The following is a 27,457-nucleotide window of genomic DNA, read 5'->3' as shown; positions in this document are numbered from 1 at the left end:
TTAAGTTTTCTTCTTTAAAAACTTTAATTCTATTAATTCTATAATTTGAACTTACAAAGCAACATGGTCTACATGAAATAAAAGCAGTACCTACCATATCCTTATGATATTATTTAAAGAAATTATTTACACAAATATATATACAATATAATCAAACAGTTTTATGATCAACCGGGCTCATAGTTTCACAATTAAAAAAATCTTCTGAAAAAAAAACGCTCTTCTGTCTTCGTTCAAAGTTCAAAGCACATTTGATCAAAAAACATTTTGACCAAATTGTATTTCTCACTACTGAATTATTGTATTCTTTTCTTACACTTGGAAGTTTTATGGATACATTATATTAAAGCATTCATATTACTCTCGTATCTTAATAACAAATCTATATGCAGACGTAAACCTACCTTTTAGTCTATATATAACTTTACTACAAAAAAAATGAAGGTATTTTATTATTACAAAACGTAAAAAAGGCAAAAAAGACAAGAAAAATGAACGGAAAGGTATAAAAATGATTTTAGTACAATAAGATAATAAGAAAATAACAAATTAAAAGATTTTTAATCAGGTAATAAAATCTAAATTTAAAATCTGATATCGCTGCATTTTGTTTTCTTATTTTTTTTTCTTTGGTTATACAGGATGTACAAATTTTAGTGGGTTGACATAGTAATATTTGTAATATGAGTAACGAGATGATACCTCTGACCTCGACGATTATCTGTCATTTTAAAAAACAGGCAAATTCCTTTATCTGTCATTTTTTCCATGTCGTCTGTCAAAATCTTTCTTATCTATTTTATACATACATAAAGGACTACATATAAAAATGGAAACTTATAAACAACTCGTCCTAACTCTTTAGTTTTATTACTCTATAAAAATTAAACTAATAGCATTCAAACTTAAAAAAAACAATCAAAAATTGTGTCAAACGCGTGACATAAAAAAGTATATATACAAAAAACATAATTATTTGATGACATAGATCTCCGATTTCAAATAAAGTCGGATTATGAAAGTGATAATTGCATTTTATTTGCATTTAACTTGAGACCTAAGATAAGTAATATCTATTAATTAACATTATTTATGATACACCCTGTAGATAGGCCGTAGGTACGCTCCTGCTTTTGACAGCGCCGTAGCTGTGGCTGTAGGGCCCCAACAGCACGCTGGGCGAGTCCTTTTCGCTCCAAGCTTGGCTCGTGTAGCTGTTGCAAGCAATCAGGCTGTTCATGGCTGGCGGTCTGCTTTTCTCGATTGAGATGCCGTTGCCGACAGATCTTATACTGAAAAAGAAATCAAAATTATACAGGGTGGTCCTTAATGACATGCTAATATTTAAGGAGGTGATTCTTGGACCTATTCTAAGAAAAAAACTTTATATGTCTTGTGCGAAATAACTAGAACTCTGGTCACTTGTTCTCTAGATTTTATTTAAGTTCACTTTAGTTCACTGTTTCTAGTTATCTAAAGGGAACACAAAAGGGCACACATTAATTAAAAAATGTCGTAAATGTATATTTTTTACTCCATAGTTTTATACAGATACGGACGAAAAGTTATTACTGTTCAAACCAGTTAAAAATATGTAGGTGGCGCCCTCTACAAGTAGGAGTTATATTGAAATCAAAATCAAATTTCTCATGTCAAAAAACTTCCGGACACCAATTTTCATCCAAATAATGACGGTACTTCAGAAATTATTTGGAAAAATCGAAATAAAAATGAAACTTCTACACCCTGTATCTGCGAAACTAAGCATTTTAGGACATATGTACAGGGTGGGTCAAATTCGACGCTTTTAAATGGAAACACCCTTTTCTCTAGGAGATAGACAAAAATTAATATCTGTGTCTGGAGCTCAATTTTTGTCAAAAACATGATGGTGAAAACCGCATATCGATATCTGTTACCGTTTCGGAGTTACAGGGTGTTTTTCAAAAATATGCATTTTTAACAAATCGCTGTAACTTTTTTGCTATGGAGAATTATGCATTTTTATGAAAATATTTCTAAAGCACCTTTTTACGTAGAAATTAATAGTTTAAGTATAATTTTTTTAAAATTAATAATTTAAGAATTATCAATAGAAAATTTGATTTTTTATATGGGACACCATGTATATTTTTAATTTATTGAAAATAATTTAAAATTACCTTTCCAAAAATATAACACACTTGATATTTTGCTCGATTCCTCTTCGAGATATAGAGTATATAAAAATTCGCCCGCTTTAAATAAGTAGGCTTTGAACGGCACCGGCTGTAATGCAAAAAAATTCTAGCTGTGACCATTAATTAAAACGAATATTAAACGAAATAATATTTGCTATGAGAGATGCAGAATTTTATAACCATTTAAAATATATTTAACCAACATCAACACATTTAAGCTATATCTAATAACAATAAAAATAAATAGCAAACCAAGACATGAGATTTTGCTACAGGTGTTCGACATATCGACCGTCTTCTGTTATGGACAGAGGGGGCAGTTTTTGAGCATTTCTCGCGGAATTCATTAACTCAGTGGGGGTGAAAGATGCCCTCTCATAACTGCTAAGTATTTCTAATTCTTGTCTAGATTATACGGAAGAATAAGGGACCTTTATTCTTCCGCAAATATATCCATAGGATTAGATCCATGGGCACTAAGTCAGGCGGCCTCTACGGCCAACGGCTGGGATATTGGTTAGCTAGTCAATTATTCTTGAAATTGGCTGGAAAAATTTGCTGATAACTTCAGCGTTCAGAGGCGGTGCGTCGTCTTGCTGGAAAAAATATGTTTTCGAGTTCCATTAAGGGCATATCATCAATAAGGGGTCCAAAGCCTACTAGTTAAAAGTGGCGAACTTTTTAAAAATTCCGTATTTCGAAGAGGATTATAACAAAATATAAAGTAATATCTTTTCAGTTAATTAGAAATATAGAGTGTGTCCCAAATAAAATATCAATTCTTCTGTTGATAACTCTTAAATTATTAATTTTAAAAAATTATACTTACACCATTAAATTCTACGTAAAGGTGCTTTGGAAATGTTTTCATAGATATACAAAATTTTCCATAGCAAAAGGTTACAGCGATTTGTTAAAATGCACATTTTTGAAAAACACCCGTAACACCAAAACGGTAACAGATATTGATGTGCGTTTTTACCATCATGTTTTTGATGAAAATTGAGCTCCAGACACCGATATTATATTAGTTTTCGTCTATCTCCTATAGAAAAGGGTGTTTCCATTTAAAAGCGTCGAATTTGACCCACCCTGTACATTTATACGAACTTTTTTCTTATTTTTATCTGCATAATATGCTGCCCAAGTTTCCAAAATACAGTTCGGACCACCCTGTATACAGGTCGTCGATCTGTTTTGTAGCTACGGAGCAACTGAGCAATTCATGGGCGTGCTATAAATATTTTAAATAACATTAACTACTTATACAAAAAGTTCAAAAAATACCAAATAAGTTTTATTTTTTTAGCGTTTTTCCAGATAAATGAGATCTAATTTTTATAAAAATTAAGAAGAAAAAGAATAAAAATTAATAAAATCACGAATCTATTTTACTGATAGTGACTGCACTGTTCTCTAAGCTTGGTCTATTACCGTTTTAACCGGTACATCTTTCTCGTAAACTTGTGAGTTTTATTTGCAGAATATGATGCCGAACTTTCACGAATACAATTCGGACCATCCTGTATAAATTGCGCAACATTATTGGAGCACCCTATATAACAACTTCACTGTCATCCATATAATCATTTCATATATATATATATATATATATATATATATATATATATATATATATATATATATATATATATATATATATATATATATATATATATATATATATATATATATGTAGATACATACCTCTTCATGCTCTCCATTACACTTGCGATAGACTTGGTATTCGAGTGATTAATGTCGTTTTCAGGCAGTTGTTCTTCCTTGATTTCCACGTAGGGTGTGGGTTTCTTGGATACGCAAATGTATATCGATGTCACTAAACCAACTAAAAGATGTATCACGACGATAAATAGGGATGAATGGGCGAATCCAACGCTATCGTAGAGAATTCCACTGATGGAAGGACCTAGGAAAGCTCCTAATGCAAAGGTGCTGGTCCAGAGACCGGATATAAGTCCAAAAGTTTCCACGTTGTTTGGAAAATCATAAGCTCTGAAATATAGAAGAAAAACTTTAAATTGATTTTTTAACAACATAGATGTTTGCGTACTCAATTAGACATTAATACAAAATCATTATATTCAACAATAAAATACCGTACGATCGAAAAAAGACGTCAGAGATGGCTAGGAAATGACAATCGTTGATAGTTTTGGCGAGATCAAGAAATTTAATCTTCCCGATTAGAAACTAATTTTTTACAGATAATTCTTCATGTAACATGTTTTGAATTGAGGGCTTTGAAATGCACCATTGTGCTGCAATTACACGATATGCGAAATGTCGATCTTCTTGGATCAGCTTACATACAACATTGGCCCTGTTCTCAGAAGAATCCCTGACTTGTCAGCGCGTACTTTACTCTTTTGAACCGAAAAATAAAGTTCAATCGACTGGTTGGGTGTTCCGCGATAAACCAAAACCGATGAAAGTTATCTGTTCTCGAAGTGTTTCCAAAAAGGTGGCAACATTTGTCTCAAAAGTGAGTCATGTAGCAACAATTCCTCTGCAAGATCAAAGAACTGTTACTGCTTATTGATACATATATATTTGTTTGCCGGAAGTAATTGCTGACTTTCGAAAAACCAACTCTCATCGATGAATTATTCTCCATCAAGACAATGCAGGTTCCCACACAGCTCGAAAACAATTGAGTTTTTAAAGCAGGAAAACGTCGAATTGTTGGACTATCCTCGATAGGACCCTATACTTTTCCAAAATTTAAAAATGAATTGTATGGTCAAAGTTTCCAGTCCCCAGGAGATGCAGTCAGCGCTTTCAAAAACGCAATTGAAGCCAACCAGCGATTGGAATAACTGATTTCAGAATTATTGGTTTTCGTGAAGAATATTTTGAAAAACAATAATGCCTGAAAGCTACATACTGTTTTTTACCTCTAAATGCAAAATATAAAACTGTTTGCTTGAAAATCGCTCAGTGAAGTTTGCCTACACATATAGGTACTTAAATAACACAAAAATATGTACTAGAATAACAGCTATTAACAGTTATTATTTACGTACTATAATTTCATTCTGTTTATTTGATATTATTAATCTGCTGTGAAAAATATTTTTTTTACGATGGAAAAAGAGGAATACTTACACTGCTGTTCTTAAAGCATCGCCAAATGATGCTACAAGTTGAGCTGCCATGCCAAGTCCGTGCAAAACCAATCCAAGAATGCATACCCATAATGTTCTAAAAAAATAGTATAACATTACTGTAAATAATATAATAATTAATATATTAAGTGTATGAATGTGAGGTAATGTATATTATTTATATTTATAAATAACAGATACGTCAAACAAAATAGCAATAGAAGTCAAACAATAAAAAAGAAAAGATACTTTAAAAAAAAATAAAAAAAATGATCGTGGTGAATACATGAACGTTTAATCTATGTATTTATTTTCTAGGGATATATTATTAGTGTTAAATTAACATACAATTATGTATTGTAATATAATGATTCAAATAATTGACAAGTAATGATTACTGACTGCTAAATTGTTGCCATTAGAGCTTCTGTTTGAAATATCTATTTACATACAGTGACCGTAAATATTTTTTATTTCTAAACACCAGTTCTCAATGAATAAAATAATACCCTATATTTATCCTAGTAGTCCTAGAATAATTTAATATTTTTGATCAATAATTATCAATTAATTAATCGGAAATGTTAAACGATACTCATTATATCACTTTGAAATATTGTTTGATATTTATAGTTATTTTAATTCTTTCCATTCTTTCACTATGCGAAATGCGAATACTACAACTCAGTGAATTAAACGAACTAGTCTTCTGTACAGGGTAGGTCAAATTCGACGCTTTTAAAGGGAAACACCCTTTTCTATAGGAGACAGACGAAAACTAATATTGGTGTCTGTAGCTCAATTTTTATCAAAAAGATAATGGTGAAAACCGCCCATCGATATCTGTTACTGTTTATGAGTTACGGGGTATTTTTCAAAAATGTGCATTTTTAACAAATTGTTGTAACTTTTTTGCTATGGAAAATTTTGTATTTTCGTGAAAACATTTTCAGAGCACCTTTTTACGTAGATTTTAATGGTTTAAGTTTTTTTATTTTTTTAAAATTAATAATTAAAGAGTTATCAACAGAAAAGTTGATTTTTATATAGGACACCCTGTATATTTTTAATTAAGTGAAAAGAACTTAAAGTTACGTTTCCAAAAATATAGCACACTTGATATTTTGTTAAAGTCCCATTCGAGATACAGAATTTTTATATGTTCGCCACTTTTAACTAGTAGGCTTTGAACCCCTTATTGATGATCTGTCCCTAATGGAACTCGAAAACATATTTTTCCAGCAAGACGAGGCATCGCATCGCCTCAGAACGCTGAAGTTATCAGCAAATGTTTGCAGCCAATTTCGAGAATAATTGAATAGCTAACCAAGATCCCAGCCGTAAGCCGCCGAGGCCGCCAGATTTTTTTTTTCTTTGTGGAAGAATAAAAGTTCTTATTTTTAAATTGCGCGTATAATATAGACAAGAATTAGAAATACTTAGCGGTTATGCGAGGGTATCTTTCACCCCCACTGAGTTAATGAATTCCGCGAGAAATGTTCAAAAACAGTCTCGTCAGTCCATAACAGAAGACGTTCGACATGCCGAACGCTTGTAACAAAATCTCATATCTTGGTTTGCTATTAATTTTTATTGTTATTAGATATAGTTTGAATATGTTGATGTTATTAAATATAGTTTAAATTGTTATAAAATTCTGCATCTCTCATTGCATACATATATTATTTCCGTTTCAATTGCTGCTCACAGCTAGAATTTTTTTGCATTACAGGCGGCGGCGTTCAATGCCTACTTATTCAAAGTGGGCGAATTTTAAAAAATTCTATATCTCAAAGAGGAATTGAGCAAAATATCAAGTATACTATATTTTTGGAAAGGTTATTTTATATTCTTTTCAATGAATTAATAATATAATACAAGGTGTCCCATATAAAAAATTAAATTTTCTATTAATAATTTTTAAATTATTAATTAAAAAAAAATACTTAAACCATTAAATTATACGTAAAAAGGTGTTTTGAAAATGTTTTCATAAAAATACCAAATTTTCCATAGCAAAAAAGTTACAGCGATTTGTTAAAAATGCACATTTTTGAAAAACACCCCGTAAATCCGAAACGGTAACAGATAACAGTTTTTGATATAAATTGAGCTCCAGACACCCATATTAGTCCTCGTCTATAGAAAAGGGTGTTTCCCTTTAAAAGCCTCGAATTTGACTCACCCTGTAGATTCACTTTGCTGAACGAGATCGAAAAAATGGAAATCACTTAAGTGAACTAAACTTCCCAACTCTATAGTACTTACAAAGGAAAAGTAAAGAACGGTGCAGGTCCAATCAAACAAAACCCAGCAGCAACCAATACACTGCCGGTTATCGTGACAAACTTGGGAGGAATAAAGTTATCACATAACCATCCCCAACCCGGTGCAGTAATAGCGTAAACACCTCCATTAATGACGAACATTAACCCCAAAATGAAAGGCTTCAGCTGAAAGACTCTGAGATGTGGTTCCATGGTGGCCTGAAGAAACCCTATCGAGGTACTGGTCACTGCTGTGCTGGCACAGGCTATCACTATGCCTGGTACTTTTAGGGCCTTGAATACTGATGCTGGAATAGTAAAAAGAAAACATATAAAATATTGAACACCCCAATATGAATTCATGTTAAATAAAATAAGTAGTCAATGTTAAAGTCGACGAATGAGGTAAATAATAGCAATTTCTTATTTTAGTATTTTTTGTATTTTTGAGTACAGAAGTTCCTCGTTTTACCGCGTATATTTTTATTATATAAACTATACAGAGTGAGTCTTAAGAGTCCATTTAACTAGTCCGAAAAAGTAGCAAAATAAGCGTTCGGCATTTAACGTTTTATATAAAACTGGCTATGTATTTTTACATAAATTTAGAAGGAAATTAAAGATAAAGGATTATGCTATATCCGTATTGTAGGACATTTTTAGACAACTTCTTTATTTTTAAGATCTTGATGGTAAAACAAAATATTACAATACGGAAATGGATTGAAGTTTTCTGATTACAGTGATATGTAATTTATATGGTTTTATAAAAAATTGCTCACTATTTTATGGTAAATGTTGAAGCTCTGCAAACCTTAATCAAGCCTTAATCAAAGTACATGTGTTTGAAATTTTGGGTGAGGTTTAACACGACAGGTCAACCTAAGCCTTAGGCAGATTTCTGAAATATAATATATATTTCTTTCGGCCACACACCCACTTTACCCGACCCCCGAGAGCGACCCGAGAGTACAGCGTAATATACTCTTTAATAAGTGGAAATATTTTTAAATTATAAGAAATGTTTGGTGAGAAAAAATTTTGTAATTTTCAAAAAAATTTTTGGAAAATATTTAAATTTTCAGTTAATAAATAATTTGGCAATTAGTAGTAGATTAAGTTTAGAAGAAGAAAAAAGACTGTGGTTTATAAAATTTTAAAAAAGTCATCCGGAATATCGGAATATGAAAAATCCGAACTTTATCTCTTAATTCTCTTAATTGTACTTACGGCTAGGTTCTTTATCACGTTTGGATTCTTGTTTGGGTAAAATTATGGCTGCTAATATAGCAGAGGCAAACAATGCCGATCCCATGACGGCAAATGGTAGAGTGTATCCTCCCACTTGGTATAGAGCACCTCCAACGGTGGGACCCACAATTAATCCCAGACCGAAGAATGTCTCCAAAGACGCCTTTAAAATTAAAAATTAATATAAATTTTAACCGTTACCTAATCCCATGTAAATTATAAGGGTGTCGTTTATTGGCTCCCGTATTGATTTTAGAAGAAACTTATAACTCTTTAAAGTACTGGATTAGATCAGATACGAGATTAGATCAACTTCGAAACTCTTCCTCTAAGCCGTTTTTAAATTATTTGCAAAATTAGGTCCTTATAAAAGTAACTTCTACAACGATAAAACACTCTGGCCACCAGTAATTTATTAAACTTTATGATATTGCCATACAATAATGATAATATAATAATAGCTCCCGTATATAGCGTTTAACGCCTTGGGAGTAGCAAGGTACAGCTTGCTATGCTAGAGCCGTTCGGTATACAAGGAAGGTAATGTGGCTAGCACTACGCTTCAACCGCCTATTATTACCTCAGGATTGTGAATCCCAAGTACTCATTTAAGGCTGAGTCGACCTAGGTACCCACGGAAATCGAACCCACACCTTGAGATTGGTAGACGAGAGCCTGTACCTCTACGCCACCGGGCACCTTTTGCAATAATGATACATGGTACATTTTTAAAGCACTGAAGTTTAAAACATATTTTTGTGTCATGAAATATTCAATTAAAGAGATTGTACAACTCTATGTATATGTTTCCTATATAGAAGGATGTGATTAATAAGTGATAATCATTTATGTGATTATCGCTTGGTGGCCATATTGTAATTGTCATTTTTTGAAATATTAATTCAGAAGTCATTTCTGTCAGTTCTATAAAACATCTCGTCAGTTCTTAATAATTATTATAATAAAAATGTTTAAGATAAGAATGATATATGTACTTTATTTCGTTATATAATCTTTTGAATACAACTCGATGTTTCGGGATTACCTAATACTTTTGCCTGACACTCAATGCGATACCGGCAACACTACACCTCCTTCAGATTCGAAGTGTTGCCGGGTAACGCATTTTGTGTCAGGTAAAAGTATTATTCGGTAATCCCGAAACTTGATGTGATACTTTTGAGGAAATAGCTACCAACGAGGGGTGTCTCACTTGGGTAAAAAATGTACATGTACTGCCAAAATATCATTTTACTGCCTATATCTGCCATATAGTTATAGTCAACTGATGCCAATGACTGCCAACGACTGCCTAGAAAATGTACATGTAATTCCAACAGTGGGACATCCCTCGGCTACTAACAAATATTAAAAAAAAAGTTATTATTACATCTTTCCCTCATATTACAACAAAAATTTCGACGATGTCCCTTGATCTTCGTTTTACCCTTGTACAAGGTATTTGTAACCTAATTTTGCAAATAATTTAAAAACGGCTTAGCAGAAGAGTTTCTTAGTGGTTAGGTAGCCTTATCTAATCCAGTACTATAAAAAATTCCATTATAAGTTTCTTCTAAAATCAATAGGAGGGCCAATAAACACTCTTAAATTTTGCACCCTTAAACTGATGCATAATTCGGTATATATTTGAAACCTTTAATTTTATATACTTACAAATGTTGTTGCGACATTATCAGGAAACTCTTTGGCGATTATAGCGAAACTTGCCGTCAAGAAAGCCGCATTTCCCATGGCTTCCACGATTCTTATAATAAAACTTAAACTAATAAACGCGTATCTTCCTTCCACTTTATCTAAAAGTCTAAATACAAACAAGAAAATTAGTATCTCGCCATATAATTTACTGTAGAAAGCATATCTTTCTTTATGCTTAGCAGATAAAAAGATTTTCAAGCCACTCATATCTACTATAATATAAAATATTGAAATTAATTATTCCTAATGCCGGGTCCAGACCAAAGCGACAAAAAGTAAACACGATTTTGAGACAAAAACAAGACAAACTTGCAACAAAAAATGGGGAATTCTGACAAGACAAACTTGAGACAAATTGTCCACACCGCAAGGACACAAATACAACAAAGTCAAAAGTTTAGTTGTTGCGAATGAGTTTTATTAACCATGTGTGATTTCACTGGGACCCTATTCTGTATCTTTTTCGGTTTCGGATCCGAAAATTCGATCCGGTTCACTACCGAACGATAGAGTTGTCGAATGTTACGTTCAGTAGCGCGCGTTGCGATTCTGTATCGCTGTTCGGCAACCGTTCGGTTCGGTTTCGAAGCAACCGAAAAACAATCATGGTTAGAGCATGACCATAGATAAAAGACTTATACTATTAAAGACATTATTTCAGCATGACAGTAGGACGTGATAGTGACAGTGACGCTTTCAAATTTTGTATATGTTCAAATTCACCTTTTTATAACGCTTCTGTTCAACTTTTTCTAAAGGTTTCAGGATAAGTGAGTGATAACAGATTTACAGGTAAATAAGATCTATTTTCCAGAAGGAGTAAGTAAAATTAAATATTCTTTTAGGCACCGAAGGGAATCCGTATGACTATGCAGCAGAGAGAAGTCTCGCTTCGCTTTATACAAGTACTTGAAAATTTTACAGAAAAAAGAAGAATGCTCGCTGTTGAATCTTCTTTGGTAATATAGGAAAGGCAAGGCAGTTGCTGTTGAGAATACAGCAACTGCCATGCCATTGCGAATACTATGAAGATGTGAATCTGATAAACAAATATACTTTTAAAATATGCATAGTGTACAGAAGCGTAAAATATACATTTTTTATAAAAATATGATATATGATTAATAATTCATTTTTTTCTTTTGCTACAAAATGTCGTGAAGATGTGGGTTGGAGAAGGAGTGAAATTTTTTATTCAATTTTGTTTAATATAATGTTTATGTTTAGAACAACTTTTTTAGAATTACTTTATATTAAAACTTGTGTTAAAATTTAATTGTATTTATTCTAAATTAAAAAAATCCCTTAATAAATAATCACAATATAAATAAAACACAACATGTTAATAAAACGAAAGTATGTATATGTTTGGTGCTCTTCTTAGCCTGTTCACCAACCTCTGCGCTGATTAGATTCATATCCCTGACAAACATCACAAATTTTCACTTTATTTAACACTTTAAATCTATTGTTTTATTAATACTATACTTCCGAGTGTTTCGTAAACAAAACCTTTGCAATAGCACGCAAATTCTAGCCTTTTTTTGAAACTGTCAAACCCCTGACAGAAAAATGTATTGTTGAATAGAATAATTATTATTAGTTACCAAGACGATTAGAGCTTTCGGTACGCGAACCGAGGATTCGGTAGGGTTTCCGTTCGGTTCGGAGCTACGGACTAGCTTTACGCGCTACCGAATCGAAAATGTCGTCACAACCGAAGAAATTCTACCGAATCGATCGGTAAAATACTTACAGAATAAGGCCCCTGGGTCTCCTACACTGTTGGCAACACACGTCATCCACACTGCGCCGACAACTTGTCGTAAACTATACGAACAAAACATAGACGCTTTGATCTTTACCGACTCGAGGCGGAACATTGAAATGTCTCCGAATTTTGAAACAAAACCAAAATGAGACAAAAATGTCGCATAAATTTATTGGATTTGTCACAACTTTGTCGTATAGATGAATGTTTCTGTCTTGTCCATAGATAAAGAAAATAATCTTCTATTAAGATAGATATGAAACTTAATAGTAAAATTTTGGGTCAAAGCGCCCCTCCGTGTTCTTAGTAGAGACTACGTTTAACCCAGCGCCTTCGCCTTTTCTGCTGTAAATATTTTTTATGTTTATATTTGATTTCAAAGGATTTAGTTTTAAAGTTACTCTCTGGTTACACTAATATATTAGTATATCAGAGTAACTTTAATAAAACATAAGAATATATATATATTTTACAGTTTATTAAATATCAATTTTGACTACAAGGTAGAAAGTAAATCACAATATTTGATAAAACTTATAAGTATACCATTTTTACAGTTAATAAATAATAAAACTATTTCTGACTATGATATTTAAAATTTAGATAGATAGAATATTAAAAAACATACCGGTATTTGCAGACGCAGACCCAAATTCAATAAAAACCAAAATTTTTCCTGCGAAAATCGGGCTTTTTTCACAGAAAAGGTATTTTTTGATTTATCAACAATCATTGTCTAGTTGACAATATACAGGGTGTGTTATAATTAGTCTAAAAAATTGTGGTGTGATTCCTCATGTGTTCTTAAAACAATTTTTATATAACCATTTGGTCTGAAGTACTTCCTTTCTGATCTACAGGGTGTTAAAAATTAAAAAAAAATCGATATTTTGCTTAACATAAATGGTACACTACTGCTTTTTTAAAGAAAATATATTTTTTTCTTGACAGGCCATCCTTTTTCAACAAAATTGATCTTTTGAGTTTTTCTTGTTCATCAAACGGTTGCCAATAAAAAAATAAATATACTTATTAAGGGCCCGCCTTAAGCCGTTTTCTAACGATTTTTTATTTTTTAGATTAATTAGGAAACACCCTGTATATGCATATCACAGGCAACCAAATAAACTAGTAACCTCTAAAAATTATTTTTCCTACCACTAGCGATATACCGTGTTTTTAGTGAGTACTAAATTATTTTATCAAAATTTCACCATATAAGTTTCCAGGCAATGGTCTTGTCGTTGTTTTGACTGCTTGGTCTGGACGCGGCATAAGAATCTCCTCCTTGTATTATTGTAGCTTTTTTACTTACCCAAATAAAATAGCACATATTCCCGTTGTGTATATGCCACCATTAAATGTTAGTTTTGGTCCTATCCTATTAAGATGCTGGCCATAAAAGGGGCTAACGATAAATACTACAAATTCGAAAATTCCAAATACTAGACCGTACTCCGTCGCTGTACATCCTTTCTTCTCAGCCTAGAACAACAAATAAACAGTTTTACACATACAAATAAGAATAAAACTTAATAACATAATATTGGGTGTATTTTCCAGAAATGTTATTTTCAATCTCTCAGCACAGGATTAGCAGCATCTCAAGAGCATTTTGGAAATTAAAAGACAAGGTTTTCTACAATCATCACTTGAGTACAAAAACGAAACATGCAGTGTACCGAGCAATTATAATCCTCACCATGCTATATGGGAGCGAAACCTGGGTGCCGTACCGCCGACACATGAACGCATGACAAGTTGCAACAGAGACACCTTAGACAACTCTTAAGAATCCGATGGTTCCTTCATGTCTCAAACATAGCGGTCCTTGAAAAAGCTGACTGCGAGAGTATTGAAGTCATGGTTACAAAATCCCGCTTAAGATGGGCTGGTCACGTATGCAGAATGCAAGAAAATCGCATACCAAAATCTCTGCTTTACGGTGAGCTTATAGATGGTAAGAGGAGGTCGGGTGGACGACTCAAAAGTTACAAAGACATTTTCCACGAAAACTTAAAGGGGATTAACATGCAGAATGAGCGGGAAGAAGCAGCTCAAAATAGAACCCGATGGAGAAGAATTGTAAACTCAGTTAACAGCAAGAACCAAAAAGTAAAGAGGCAACAAAGCAATGAGATTTTTGAATGTCCGGAGTGCGGTAGGCAGATAACATCACGTATCGGGCTTTTCAGTCAGAGAAAAGCTCATGAAAGAAAACGCCTTTTGTGACCATTTTCTGATGCGTGTCAAATACTCGTCAGCGAGTAATTATGTATGTATTTTCAATCTAGAACATTTTAATTGCATATACATTGTTAAGTACAGATAATGTCCAGATCAAATATCGACATTATTTTTTACTTTGAGTTGAATTAAAAATTATATAAAAATAAACCTCTTGCTATCTATATAGTATCTGTCAAATTTGACATTTAAAGTAATAAATAGCTACATCCGTTTACTCGACTAATTTTGGAAAAAAATGATAATTTGAAAATATTTACATAAAAATACAAATTTTCAGCAATCTAGATGAGGCAAAATAAAACACTAGTTCACCATTACACCAAAATACTTCTAACCTTGGCGCGTTTTACTAAAGTTTTTTTAAATAATGCTCGAAAGGTATGATGACTAGCATTTAGTACCATCCACAAATATATACCATTTTTGCTCCATATGATTTTAAATACTTATATTGAAATTATACAACAATTTAGGTTCTTGTACTCACCATATCGGGATAAAACGGTGCCTGTAAAGAACAACATACACCGCTAGCAAAATTACTAATAATCATAGCTATTATGGTCGATGTCTGGCTTTTAGCCATTTTTTTGAAGTTTAAAATCATTTTCGAAACTGAGAAAAAAGAACCACTACAACGTGAACGATCACTCTAACTACTACCAGAAATAACTAAATAATTATAAACCAAACAAAACCTTTACTCTATATTTTTCTGTGTTATCAATTGAAATGCAAATATTTGTTGGAACCAATAGAGCTTTAATGGATGGTCTATTATTAAAGCCTGTTAATTGCTACTTTAGAATAAGTTTGGGCTTGTTTTTCATTTACCATTATCATGCAGTGGTGGCTAGTTCTTAAGGGCGCAGAGATACTTGCCCATCCAAAACCTCTGATAAAGGACAGAGATTATTAATAATTATTAATTATTATATTATTTTTACGTTACAGTTACGCGATCAAATAATAATATAGAGGGTGGTCATAAAAACAAGTAAAAATGAAACTTCTACATCGTGTATCTCGAAAACACATTTTAGGACATAAATTTAGACATAATATAACTTTATACCTAATTTTATCTACAGAATATGTATAATATAATTTTTGGGCGGAAATAATGGAGGTATATTTAATTGGTATATTATTTTACAATGATTTAAATAGTTTTCTTTTTGTACAAATGGGCTTGCAATATTATTATTTTTACCACCTGTACATTTTGTACCATATGTTGCTTTAAAAAAATCTAAAATGTCAATATTCCATGGGTACAGTGATAAATAAAGTCTAAATTATAAGAAAATGCATTTTCTACGAAAACTTGAACAGATAGGTAAAAAATGGTATAATACAATTTGATAGACAATTAAATTGTACATCTGATTTACGTAAATTATACAGGGTGCTCCATTTAAATTAAACAAGTTATTGCCGTTTAAAGCTAGTAATTATTTAATATATTTTTTTTGGACACTCTGTATAAGGTAGTATAATTTTTATTATTGCAACACAATATCTGGTCAATAAATGATCTTCAGTAAATATTTAGGATAAAAACTTTGATACCCTTGGAGAAATGAAGCTTTATATTGTTTATTGCAATTTCACAAAATTCAAAAAATTTCAAAAACGGTTTAAGTATGATAAACCTTAATCAAATTAACCTTTATTTCAATCGTAGAATCTAAAAATAAAATAATGTACAGGGTGTTCCATTTAAAAAAAATACAACTATATTATTTTTTACTTATTTGGGACACTCTGTATCTTAAAAAAAATATTTTTAAATTGTAGCTCTAATAGTCCTTCAACGAACCTAAAACTTATAATTTGTAAAAATCTAATCGTTTAGCTACAATACTTCACGTCGTATGTGGTGAACAACCCTGTATACCCGATATATATTTTTTTGGTTAATGCGGTATAAAGTAGATAATTGTGTATAGCATTGTTTCTAATACGAAAATCAATTTAATGTTGGTTTAAATGAATAAAATAACATGTTTCGCAATAAGCTATTATTGAATATTGAACTTCTGCCTTACGAGACTATCGATAATAAAAATATTTTCAAATACTGTACTACTTACTACTATTATTTATAATATATTAAGTCAAATGTTAATTGATTAAAAATTATCATTTTGCTAATATAAATTCTTGTTATGATTACAGATGATTACTGCAATTAGTAACTTCATTTAAAATAAACATATAGAATGCAGTGACGTTACAACTGTAGTGATAACTATTTTAATGTTTGACAAAGTTCCCAAATAAACCATGAAACTCTGTCAATATCACTGTCAAAAGCTTCAGCTATTAGATATAGCCAATATAGGAAACTCGAAGTGAAATCACATTTCTAAGCTTACTGTGGCGTCGTTTTTATTTAATCGTACGGTGCTTATAAAGAGTCATTAATTTTTTGGTTTAACTGCGACTTTTAGAGTCAGATATGATATAGACTAATTAGGATTATTTTTAAAACAACGCATTTTGTCGAATATATTATCACATTCAAAATTAGGGCATTTAAAATTGATTAATAAAATGTTTAATTACCAGTAGTGGCGATTTAATTTTATCTTTATAAGATTGATAGGATGTTTAGTAAGAGAGTTGTCTTTTATATTTTACACATGTTAATATACTGGGTGTCCCAGAAATAAGTGCAAGTATTTTAAGGGGTGATAGATCTCGAGGAATGAAACATATTTTCTCTTTATCGTTTTTCAAATAAGTCCAAAATAACGGAGTTATTTTACTTTGAAAATTTCCAAAAAAATGATTTTTTGCTAAAATTTGGAGAACTACTGGATCTTTTCTGGATTTTCTTTTTTGTAAATTTAATCTAATACCTATGTTGCCATATTATCAAGAAATTATGTTTTTTAACTAAAAACTAAAAAAAAAATCCAAAATTGTTTTTAAAAAATTTCGAATTTTCGTTAAATTATACTACCAGTCAAAATACTTGCACTTATTTCTATATATCAAATGTCAAAATTAACTGTCATCTTTAGTTAACTTAACGCCAAAATTTTAGAGCAATTCGTTTAAAGCTGTTTTGCGCAATAATTTTTTACAATTTTTACAAGTTGTCTCAGCAAAAATGCCTTACCGAATTGGTTTCTGTTTACGGTAATAACACACCACATCAGTCGACAATTTCTCATTGGTATGAAAAATTTAAACGTAGACGGATTAGTCTTAACTACGATCCAAGAACAGGTTCACCAAAAAATAAAAAGTGGTCTATGCTTTTTACCAGACCATCATATCCTATAGTATTTTTCGATGCTGAACACGAATCCGCTATCAGAATTACGCCATCACATCACTTAATACTATAGGATATGATGGTCTAGTAAAAAGCACTTTTAAATAACACTTGCGTTCTCAAAGGTTCCAGTCTCCTGAAAATGCAGTCAGGGCCTTCAAAAACGTAATTTTGAAGGTACAAATAAGCGAGTGTATATCTGCTTTCAGAATTGTTTCCAACCGATGCAAAAAGGCATTTCTCTTTGTGAAGAATGCTTCAAAAAACAATAGTGTTTAAAAGTTATCTACTATTTTTGCAAATCCTATATGTCCAAAATCTCTATATGGCAAAATATAAAAGACAATATTTATAGTATATAATATATTTATTTCTTGTTGTAGGAATCTTCAGGAATGTTCTTCTCTATCAAGGATAATTCAGATTTGGTGCTTGGGCTCATAGATACAAGGAAGTTATATCTAATTGAAAAAATGTAAATTTGGTTAACTTAGTCCAAAAGCAACACTGGTTAAAAGAATATTTTTGTCTATGTTACACCTTAGCGTCACAGAATGGGGAGTGTAATGTCACCACAGGTAACATATTCTATATGTATTATAATTCGTTTTTGCTTTGTCTAACTATACTGTAGTATTTCTGATTATAGTAAATACGATCATATTTAGTCAATGTAATGCGTTATTTGTTTACTATCATTTAAATTAATGACTCTTGTTTGTTCGATCATTACGTACGTATTTTTATTCGAATGAGCATCATAAAAGTGAGCGATGTCAAACAGTTCAAAAGTATAGGCGTCCGCTATATCTGCTGTCTGTTCATTTCTTGATAAGGATTCATTTCCGTTTATTAGTTTTAAGCAAACTAAATTCTAGAAAATGTCGATTAAAAGATCAAAAAATAGAAAATTAATGATATCTCAACTTTAGAACAACAAGGATTATTTAATTGTGTCAATTTTTACTCATTAAAAATAATTTGCTATTATTTTTGGTAAATTTTAGTTTGGTTTGGTTAGGTTTTTTTTAATTTGATAAGTGATTTTTTACTTCGTGCTTATTTCTGCATTATTTATAGGATATAAAACTTCATTCAGAACCTCGCAATTAGTGGAATAAATTAGTAGTTTCAATTAGCGTAGAAGTTTGTTCTTCTAATTTGAATGTAAGTATTCAGAACGTTAAAATTAGTGGTAGGAATTTTCAATTACTGGAAAAAGTTACCAAACTTTTAACTTTTCCACTAATTATACTTCAAAATTTGCGAGGAATGTCATTTTGGCCTTAGATTATCGTCCTTCAAGAGAAATGTGGTTAAAAAATCAAAGTTTATTGATTTATAAGCTAAATATTAGGTTTTCTTTATGGATACAACTGATTACCATAAGCTGTGTTTTCTAGACATTGTGAATGATCAAACTAAAAATATAAAGTGTAATTAAAAACACTAATTTATTTCACTAATTGCGAGGATCTGAATGAAGTTTAAGACACGTAAGCATACGTCTTATAACACCTATCGGGAAGCCTCATAAAATTATTTCCTGCAGGTGGAAAATTGGTTAATAACATATTTTTTGATTTTGGATAAATAGACAATACAAAACATGGATTTTATATTTCATTTTTTAAAAGCTCATTACCTCCCATATGAAATGATATATCACACTCACCAAAAACTGTATAACCAAGAATATGTGTGTCTAAAAAACAACCAACATTTTTTGTGCGAGTTTGACATATATCATTTCATTTGGGGGGTAATACGCTTTTAAAAAAGCGGCGTCCATTCTCAGTTAGCCTACCGAGTACATAAGAAAATGCTCCTTACAAGGAAAGACCAAATTTCACAAAGATATATTATAGAATAGTATAACAACATTATATACCAGGGTGCGTCTCAAAAGTATTCACCCCTATATTTTTTTTATTTTTAGATAAAAACGAGATTTGGTATGTTAGTATATGACACAAATTGGGATTGATTGACGTATTCAATTGTTTTTAGTCACTTCCTGTTTCACCGTATATGACAACAACTTTTTTAATTTATTCAATAGAAAATGGCACCCTGAATAGAATGACATATCATATGTCAACTTTTGACATTTGTAACATGCGGTTCATAACGATAATTTGACTCGAAATAGCAAGTGTGTGGTACCAAATTATTCGTAAAAAATGCTGGAAAAAAGCATCCAAATATGTATGTACTTAATGAGCCACCCTCGTTCCATTTGAAAAAAATTGAGACATGATTAAAAATACCATTTGTGCATCTTTCAACCGACCAGGACAAGACACAAAAACATTGAACGATCAAATCTATTTTTCCAAGACTCCTTGAATAACACTTAGTGTTTTTAACACAACCATGGCACTCTAGATTGAAATTTAAAATAATATTTTTTTAAAGGAAAATGTCAAAAGTTGACATATGATATGTCATTCTATTCAGAGTGTCATTTTCTATCAAATAAAGTAAAAAAATACAGAGTGTGCCATTTAAAAATCAAAAGTTGTAGTCATTTCTGGTGAAACAGGAAGTGACTAAAAACAATTGAATACGTCAATTAATCCCAATTTACGTCATATATGTACCAAACCTCGTTTTTTATCTGAAAAAATAAAAAAGTTATAGTTGTGAGCCACTTTTGAGACGCACCCGGTATAGTATAACATATTGTAATTTTTTTTTCTGAAATATTTACCACCCTATATCTCAAAAATTAAAACGTTTAGTACGTAAGTATTCCTCCAATATTGGCATATCATTATGGAACACCCTGTATATCGAACATAGTACATTTCTAGTGTTTGTGATAAGCGAGACTCTGGCCTTGATCCTGCTTTTTTTGTACAAGATTTCCTCAAGACCAAGATCAAATTTTTTTCACTTATGTGATAGAAGAAACTACCTATATATTTGTTGATAAAATATAACTGTTTTAATTTATTGCATCATGTAATTCATATAATTTATTCTGATGAAATTCTTACCTCAGCCGGATAAAAAGGCGATTGCAGCGCAAAACACAGAGCGTTAAAAAAATCAGCAATACCGATAACTATCAAGGTAAAAACTTGACTTCTAGTAAAACCGGCCATTTTCTATGATCACTATATGCACCCACGCTCACACATGTAATAATAATATGCTCTCTTTGAAACCGACTCCATACGACACTGATTTTGCATATTGTCCCAATCGCAGCCAAAATATTTCGTCACGATCAGAGAGAAGAGGCCTATAAAATCTAATCGACGGACTCATAAAACTGGAATTTTTCGATTAAATTTCGAAAACGACGTAGATAACTTTGAGTTGCGCAGTTGCAGATGCACATGGTCACTTGTACGATATCGACTTTGGTATTTTTGCAGCGACATTACCTAATCTGCCTTAGTGGACAACACAACAACATATTTATACAAGTTTTTAGTAAACTTGTGTATTTCGAAATTTGCAAATCATCTTTCTGCCACTATTTCTATTAAGTTGACTCTTATAAAACTTAGTACACATATTGAAGTTAATAATTCGTCATGCACAACCATTCTTCAGTCATTTTTAGCATGCCCCATTGAAAAATAATTAAATTTTTTTTTATATATAGCATGCAATTTTTAAAGTTATTAAAAAATAATATTTTTTTATAGTGTCATTGTTAGTGGTAATAGTATTTTGTGAATTACTGTAAAAACATTTTAATAAACATTTAAATAAGAATTTCAATTCCACCGTAGAAAAAATGTTGTGTGCAACATGTGCAAAAGGCAAAAAGCATATTTGATGCGTTCAGCACGATTGCATCTAGATACGCAGTCAAAAAGGTGTCGTGCCACAAATAGGTATATCCTTTTTGCTGCACTAGTTACACAAATAACTATTTTACTCCAAATAGAACAAATATGCTATTTTTGTTTCAAACGCCACAAGTTTTTTTTTTTAATTTTAAGATCTTGTACGTAATTATATATCGAGTTATCGATGGTACTTTATGTCAGTTTAATAATTTTTTTTCCATAGCAACTGTCAAATTGCCTTATATCTATCAAAAATAGTAGATAAAATAGTACTTTAACCGCAAGGGTAGATTAAATGACAGTTTAACAGCGAGGATAGGTTAAAAACTTTATTTCTTCTCGCACGTTTTTTAATTGCTTCCATTTTTGAAAATTTTTGTATTCCTTTTCATAAGTTATTCGGGATTTAAATGGAAGTAGTTTGGATATAGCGTTTGTCGCCTCGGCCTGAATATCTGTTGGTAATTTACTTATTTCGTTTTGAGCCATTTCTGACTCCAATTCAATCAGCAATCGACACGAAAGAGAATTAAAAAATATTGACTCAAAACTGACAACTAAAGAGACAGCTTTATTTATTTGTCAAATTACATAGAAACCAACGCCAATCCAGCACAATATCTTTTCTACTCGTAATAAATTCCTTGAAATAATAATTTCTGAATATTTTTTTAAATGTAACTCGCGATGGAAAAAAAATATTGTTTTATACACGACGATAAAATGGCATAATCGTCTTCCGAAATCTTTTCGGTCGACGATAGAATACCATTTTATCGTCTCGTATAAAAAATAACTATTAGTTTGTCTTCAAAATTAAAACTAACTTTGTATAAAGTTCTTTTTACTTACTCAATAGCTTTGAAATGTTGTTCTTAGTTCACAACAAATATTATATTAAAATATTTCAATTAATTATGAATAGTAACCAATGTTAATTTATCTCTTACCTCGGAAGGATAAAAAGGAGCTTGCAATGACACACAGAGCGCATTGAAAAAGTCGGCAAATCCTATCACAAATAACGTAAGTCTCTGTCTCTTAGTAAATTGAACCATAATATCACTATCTTCAACTCGACTTGCTTTTGAATAAAATTGTTAATATCACAGACCACACTGGCTTGTTTCTATAAATATAATGTTTTCTTTGACCGGCTTTTATAGTTTCTAACCTATACACTTTTTCAACACGATTTCTTGAGAATCCGGCTAAAGACAAAGTCGATATGGTTATTTTTGTCAAACAACTTTGATTATAAGTTTCTTGCGATAACGGTAATTTAATTATGGATGATAATATGGATTTTTCCAGAATATAATCAGCGATTTTATATAAATAACCGAACATAGTGTTGTTTTTCACATCTTCAAATAATATAAAAAGTACTATTCCGAGTACAGATATAAATAACCCAATTAATCGAAAAAAATAATGAAAACATTTTTTTCTAATATTATTGGCCAACAAATTTTAGTTTATTGGTGCTATCATGTTGCAAAAAAACATTTCTTAGTAAATTTTAGGGTGCTAAATACAAAAATAACTATAAATAAAAAACTTAGTGGTAGTTTTCATGAACAAAGTTTTTATAATTTTATTTTTAATGAATTAGAAAAATTAGATACTTAAATGCGGGTTCTTTTTGAAATCCTTTTGTGAACAGCTTCTGGAGCCAGTAGTAAAATAAATATATGCCTTTATTGTCAAAAATGTTTACAATTTGTAGAGAAAGGTAAAGTAAACAAACAGAAGAGAATACAAAACAAGTATACAAATTACATTGTCAGTCTTATTGTTTAAAATAAACATTTATAAATGTGCAGGCGATTGCGCATTTTTTTCGAGTTGTATAATATTGAACTTTTAGGGCTCGAACACACTGACGGCCAGGTCGCAGCGGCCAGCCAACGACCACCAATCAAATGATACAACGCGTACTAACGTCCACGCCCAAGCGGCCGCAGCTTGGTCACTGAGATACGTATTACCATTAAATCAAATGATACAACGCACACTAGCGTCCCTGGCCGTTGGCTGGTCGTTGCGACCTGGCCGTCAGTGTGTTCGAGCTCTTAACGAACTCTGAGTGTGGGGTAGGTAGATAAAGATCTTGCTCTGGCGTTCCTGAGTGGATAAGTAAGTGGTAAGTATAAACTGGAGCAAGGAACGACACAGCGGCGTAAGCTGCGCTAGAAGTAATTCTGGCCCAGCAATCGACTGGTTCGTGAAGAATTTTGATCTCACTATCCTCTTTTCTCTCACGTATTGAAAAAGTCCTCTTTTTTACATACCAAACTCAAAATTTAAAAAATATTTGTCTACCGCCACAGTGTTTTAAAAATTGTTAATGTATCTCTTTCGCTACTCCCACTCATTTGAACAGAAACGAAAATAAAGAAATATTTATGTACAAGAAATATTTGTGGAAGTTTATGTTTAACTATTTTACGTTTACTTACTGTTAACTTTTGTTTTGAGAAAAAAATTGTTGAAAATGGTTTGTTTTATTTTAACAAGTTTCTTTGGGCGAAGTTTCAAAAAAATGTTTCGCCTGTGTCTCTTTTTACCTTCTCATCCTCTATTTTTTATTTTGAAAGTTGGCAACCCTAGCTGAGGGTGCCCTAATATTAAGGAAATCCCTGCTGCAGAACCAGACCAACTACGGTCACTCGAGGATATTGCCAGCTATAGAGAAAATCATGGCGAACACGAGTCCACATCTGCTAGACCAGAAAACGGACTATATGCTCAGACATGACTTTGGAGAAAAGAAGAGTATTCGCATCCCGACAAGAGAAGAGTGGGAAAGCAACCTAGTAATGAACACTCAACAGATAGCAGTTTACACAGATGCTTCCGTGACGACTGCTTTCTATTCCGATACTTCAGGAAGCACAGGCCGTAGGCGTCTTCTCAGAGGAACTAGACTTCCGAAGGCTATCGGATAACTGCAATGTTCTACAAGCAGAGGTTTACGCTATAAAGGAAGCGGCTAGTTGTATACGAGGAAAAATCGCTAATAGACAAATGAGAGATATCGTGATATACTCTGACAGCTGTTTCGCTTTAAGAAGCATCACCATGCAAACAGGGAGATCGAAATCTGTGATGGACTGCCGAGAAACACTGTCCTGGCTGCGTCAAGACCTTGTGCTGGGTGTCAGGCCACAGCAATGTGGTGGGCAACAAAGAAGAGGACAGGCTTGCCAAAAAGGGGTCAGTGGAGAGGCCGTGGCAGATAACCCACCACTTGTGATGATCAATACACTGAAGGAAGCTATAGAAACTACCATCAAGGCCAAAGAGCTCGAAGACTGAGGTCAGTGGAAAAAATGACTCTTAGAACACAAAAAGAGCCCAGTACGTATAAAGCTTGATTTTCATGCATCCGTTATCCGACGATACGATGATACGATATTAATTTTATTGGTTAAATTTAAAGACTTCGATTGGTTAGAAACGGTTAACCAATCGAAGCTTTTAAATTCAACTAATAAAATTAATATCGTATCATCGTATCGTCGGACAACGGATGCATGAAAATCAAGCTTAATTGTAGGTGTCGTAACTGGAGACTGCCCCACGGGGTAAACCTCGTGAGATTGAAGTTTTCCAACGACGACTACTGCAGAGAATGCGAAGAGGAAGAAGAAACCATAGAGTACCTGATGTACCACTGTCCGGCACTGGAAAACCAAAGCTTTAAAACTTTAGAGCTCTGCAGAGAGCTGGAAGTGCTTTAACGCAAAGTAAGAATGAGAGGAAGGTTTGGTACAATAATAACAGGGGTATCGCAATGGACACAAAGCCTCCGAGTGAAGGATCAAAAAGGATCCTTAAATCCAGTAACCTAACCTAACCTTACCTAACATATGCATCAGCTTTTTTATTTCATAAGAAATTAGTGACCACCAGGCAAAAAACCATTCCAAGATTTTTTTCAAGGGATATTTTGGATTTGTGGCTCAACAAAAATATCTTTTTTTAATTCTTGTTTCGCTTAGTTGGAAATTTCTGACCCTAGTACTGTAAGGTGGACGATCTCTAGTTAGTACTTTATCAAGGTTTTTATATATTTTTCTCAATTTGATTTGCAATTATGAGCAACTATTGTCGATTGCATCATCTTTTTGTATTGAATATTATACCGCATGGTGGAAAAAAACGGCGTCAATGACAGCTGGGGAATGGCAAATCGTCGATAATTTTGATCGATGATAAATTGACATAAAGCTTGTCAAAAATTAACACTAATTATAGAAAGAGTTAAAAAGCTTTTGGTTTGGTTGAACAGGGTGTTCCTTAATGACATGCTATTATTTAAGGGGGTGATTAATGGACCCATTATAAAAAAAACTTCATATGAATGTCCTACTATGAATGTATGTCCTAAATATCTTAGCTTTTGAGATACAGGGTGGTAAAATTTTCTAAAAAAAATTTTCATAATAACTCTGATGTTTTGATATTTTTATAAAATTTGATACACGTCTTTTATACATAAAAATGAACTTTTTCATGCACAAAAAGATTGTTTTCGATCCGAAATATCTTAACCGTAAAATGTTTAAGATGTACAAAGATTAATGTCAAAATTGTTAAAATATAAGATAAATTTTGCTTGTTTTTTTTTAATGAAATGCTTTGTATATTACTTTACATTAAGATGCAGAATTACAAAAAATGTATTTAAAATGTTTCAAATTTTTTAACGGTTTTTAACATATTCCAAGTATCATTATTTATTATTCATGAATTTTTGCCTTATATTTTACCATTGAGAAAGAAAGAGCCATAATGCAATACCGGGAATATCTGCGAAAGCGTTAAAAATTTAGGAACACTTTAAACACAAAATTTCTATTCTGTATGTAAAAAAATATTAGACATTGCAGTTGCATTTAAAGAAATTGAGAAATGGCATTACTTTAATATTACTCTATTATTACTTTTTTGAACTCTATTATTTATTTTTTTAAACACCCTGTATGCAACAAAATATTTTTAAGATATGCACCTTTATAAACCATGCAACATTTATATAAAACTTTTTTTGGGCTACCCCAATAATAATATATATCTACTTCTTACCTCTGATGGATAAAATGGAGCTTGCAACCCTACACACAGGGCGTTAAAAAAGTCCGCTGCTCCAATAACTACCAGCGTCGTCCACTGTTTTCTGGTAAAATTAAACATTCTCACTATATCAAACCCTTATTTCTTCTCAAAACTTCGTCATACCAAACGCACTAAACTAAAACTTCTTATAATAAAGTGTTAAATACTATGTTTGTTTTAATGTTTTAGAAAATGCTGATATGTTTTAATATTAATATAAATATATCTTGTGTTGTTGAGGATGGTAGAGAAACAACTTGGGATTAGTGAGGCCAAAGGCTTCCAAGATATTTTCATACAAGTTCAATTCTTATCTTAATGACGGATGATAAATTGACTGCTGGCACATTCAATCAAGTCTTAAATTAAGGAGCACATTTTTTTCTTTATAGTGTGAAATAGAAATTAATTCATATGATACTAGAATTGATTATAGTGTTATAGTACTATAGATAAATTTAAAGTATTTGTTTAAATTTATTAGACGTTTAAAGTCTCCTAAGATATGCTCTAAATATTTTGGTAAAAACAACAAAAATTAATGAATACTTAGAATATGTAGTTATTATAGCGTGTACAGTTTTTTTTGGTAACTGTTATTTGCATTTTCTTTAAATAATGTTTATGCTCTTTAATTCAAAAGTTGTCCATAATTTGCCATTTTTTTAACAT

General features: G+C 31.7%; 1 protein-coding gene and 1 long non-coding RNA gene across 4 annotated transcripts; one reads left to right on the top strand and one right to left on the bottom strand.

The window, feature by feature from the left end:
• LOC115889183 (MFS-type transporter SLC18B1-like) lies at window positions 1-27,034 on the bottom strand. 3 transcript variants are annotated; one of them, XM_030909138.1, is made up of 8 exons: window positions 26,756-27,034; window positions 13,629-13,798; window positions 10,501-10,648; window positions 8,806-8,989; window positions 7,577-7,883; window positions 5,310-5,405; window positions 3,888-4,196; window positions 1-1,292 (listed from the first exon to the last, which is right to left on the bottom strand). In XM_030909138.1, the coding sequence occupies exons 1-8, from the start codon at window positions 26,861-26,863 to the stop codon at window positions 1,091-1,093; spliced, it is 1,524 nt and encodes a 507-aa protein (XP_030764998.1). In that variant the 5' UTR covers window positions 26,864-27,034; the 3' UTR covers window positions 1-1,090. The 3 variants fall into 3 exon arrangements, with proteins under 3 accessions (XP_030764998.1, XP_030764997.1, XP_030764996.1); XM_030909137.1 differs by lacking the exon at window positions 26,756-27,034 and adding an exon at window positions 22,612-22,997; XM_030909136.1 differs by lacking the exon at window positions 26,756-27,034 and adding an exon at window positions 20,855-20,992.
• On the top strand, window positions 11,220-11,818 carry LOC115889185. Its single transcript, XR_004051395.1, has 2 exons — window positions 11,220-11,334; window positions 11,388-11,818. It is a non-coding gene; the product is annotated as an uncharacterized LOC115889185 (long non-coding RNA).
• Window positions 27,035-27,457: the final 423 nt, after the last annotated feature.

The sequence above is a fragment of the Sitophilus oryzae genome, unplaced genomic scaffold (assembly GCF_002938485.1).
Source record: "Sitophilus oryzae breed Bouriz unplaced genomic scaffold, Soryzae_2.0 scaffold_811_pilon_pilon, whole genome shotgun sequence".
Classification (NCBI taxonomy): Eukaryota; Metazoa; Arthropoda; class Insecta; order Coleoptera; family Curculionidae; genus Sitophilus; species Sitophilus oryzae.
This window is presented reverse-complemented; position numbering and strand designations above follow the sequence as displayed.

Coding starts and splice junctions, on each gene's coding strand:
- LOC115889183 (XM_030909138.1), bottom strand. CDS start 26,863: ATGTTTAATTTTACCAGAAAACAGTGGACGACGCTGGTAGTTATTGGA. Junction 10,649..13,628: donor ATATGTGCTATTTTATTTGG/GTAAGTAAAAAA, acceptor GTTTGTATTTAG/ACTTTTAGATAAAGTGGAAG. Junction 4,197..5,309: donor GATGCTTTAAGAACAGCAGT/GTAAGTATTCCT, acceptor TCTATATTTCAG/AGCTTATGATTTTCCAAACA.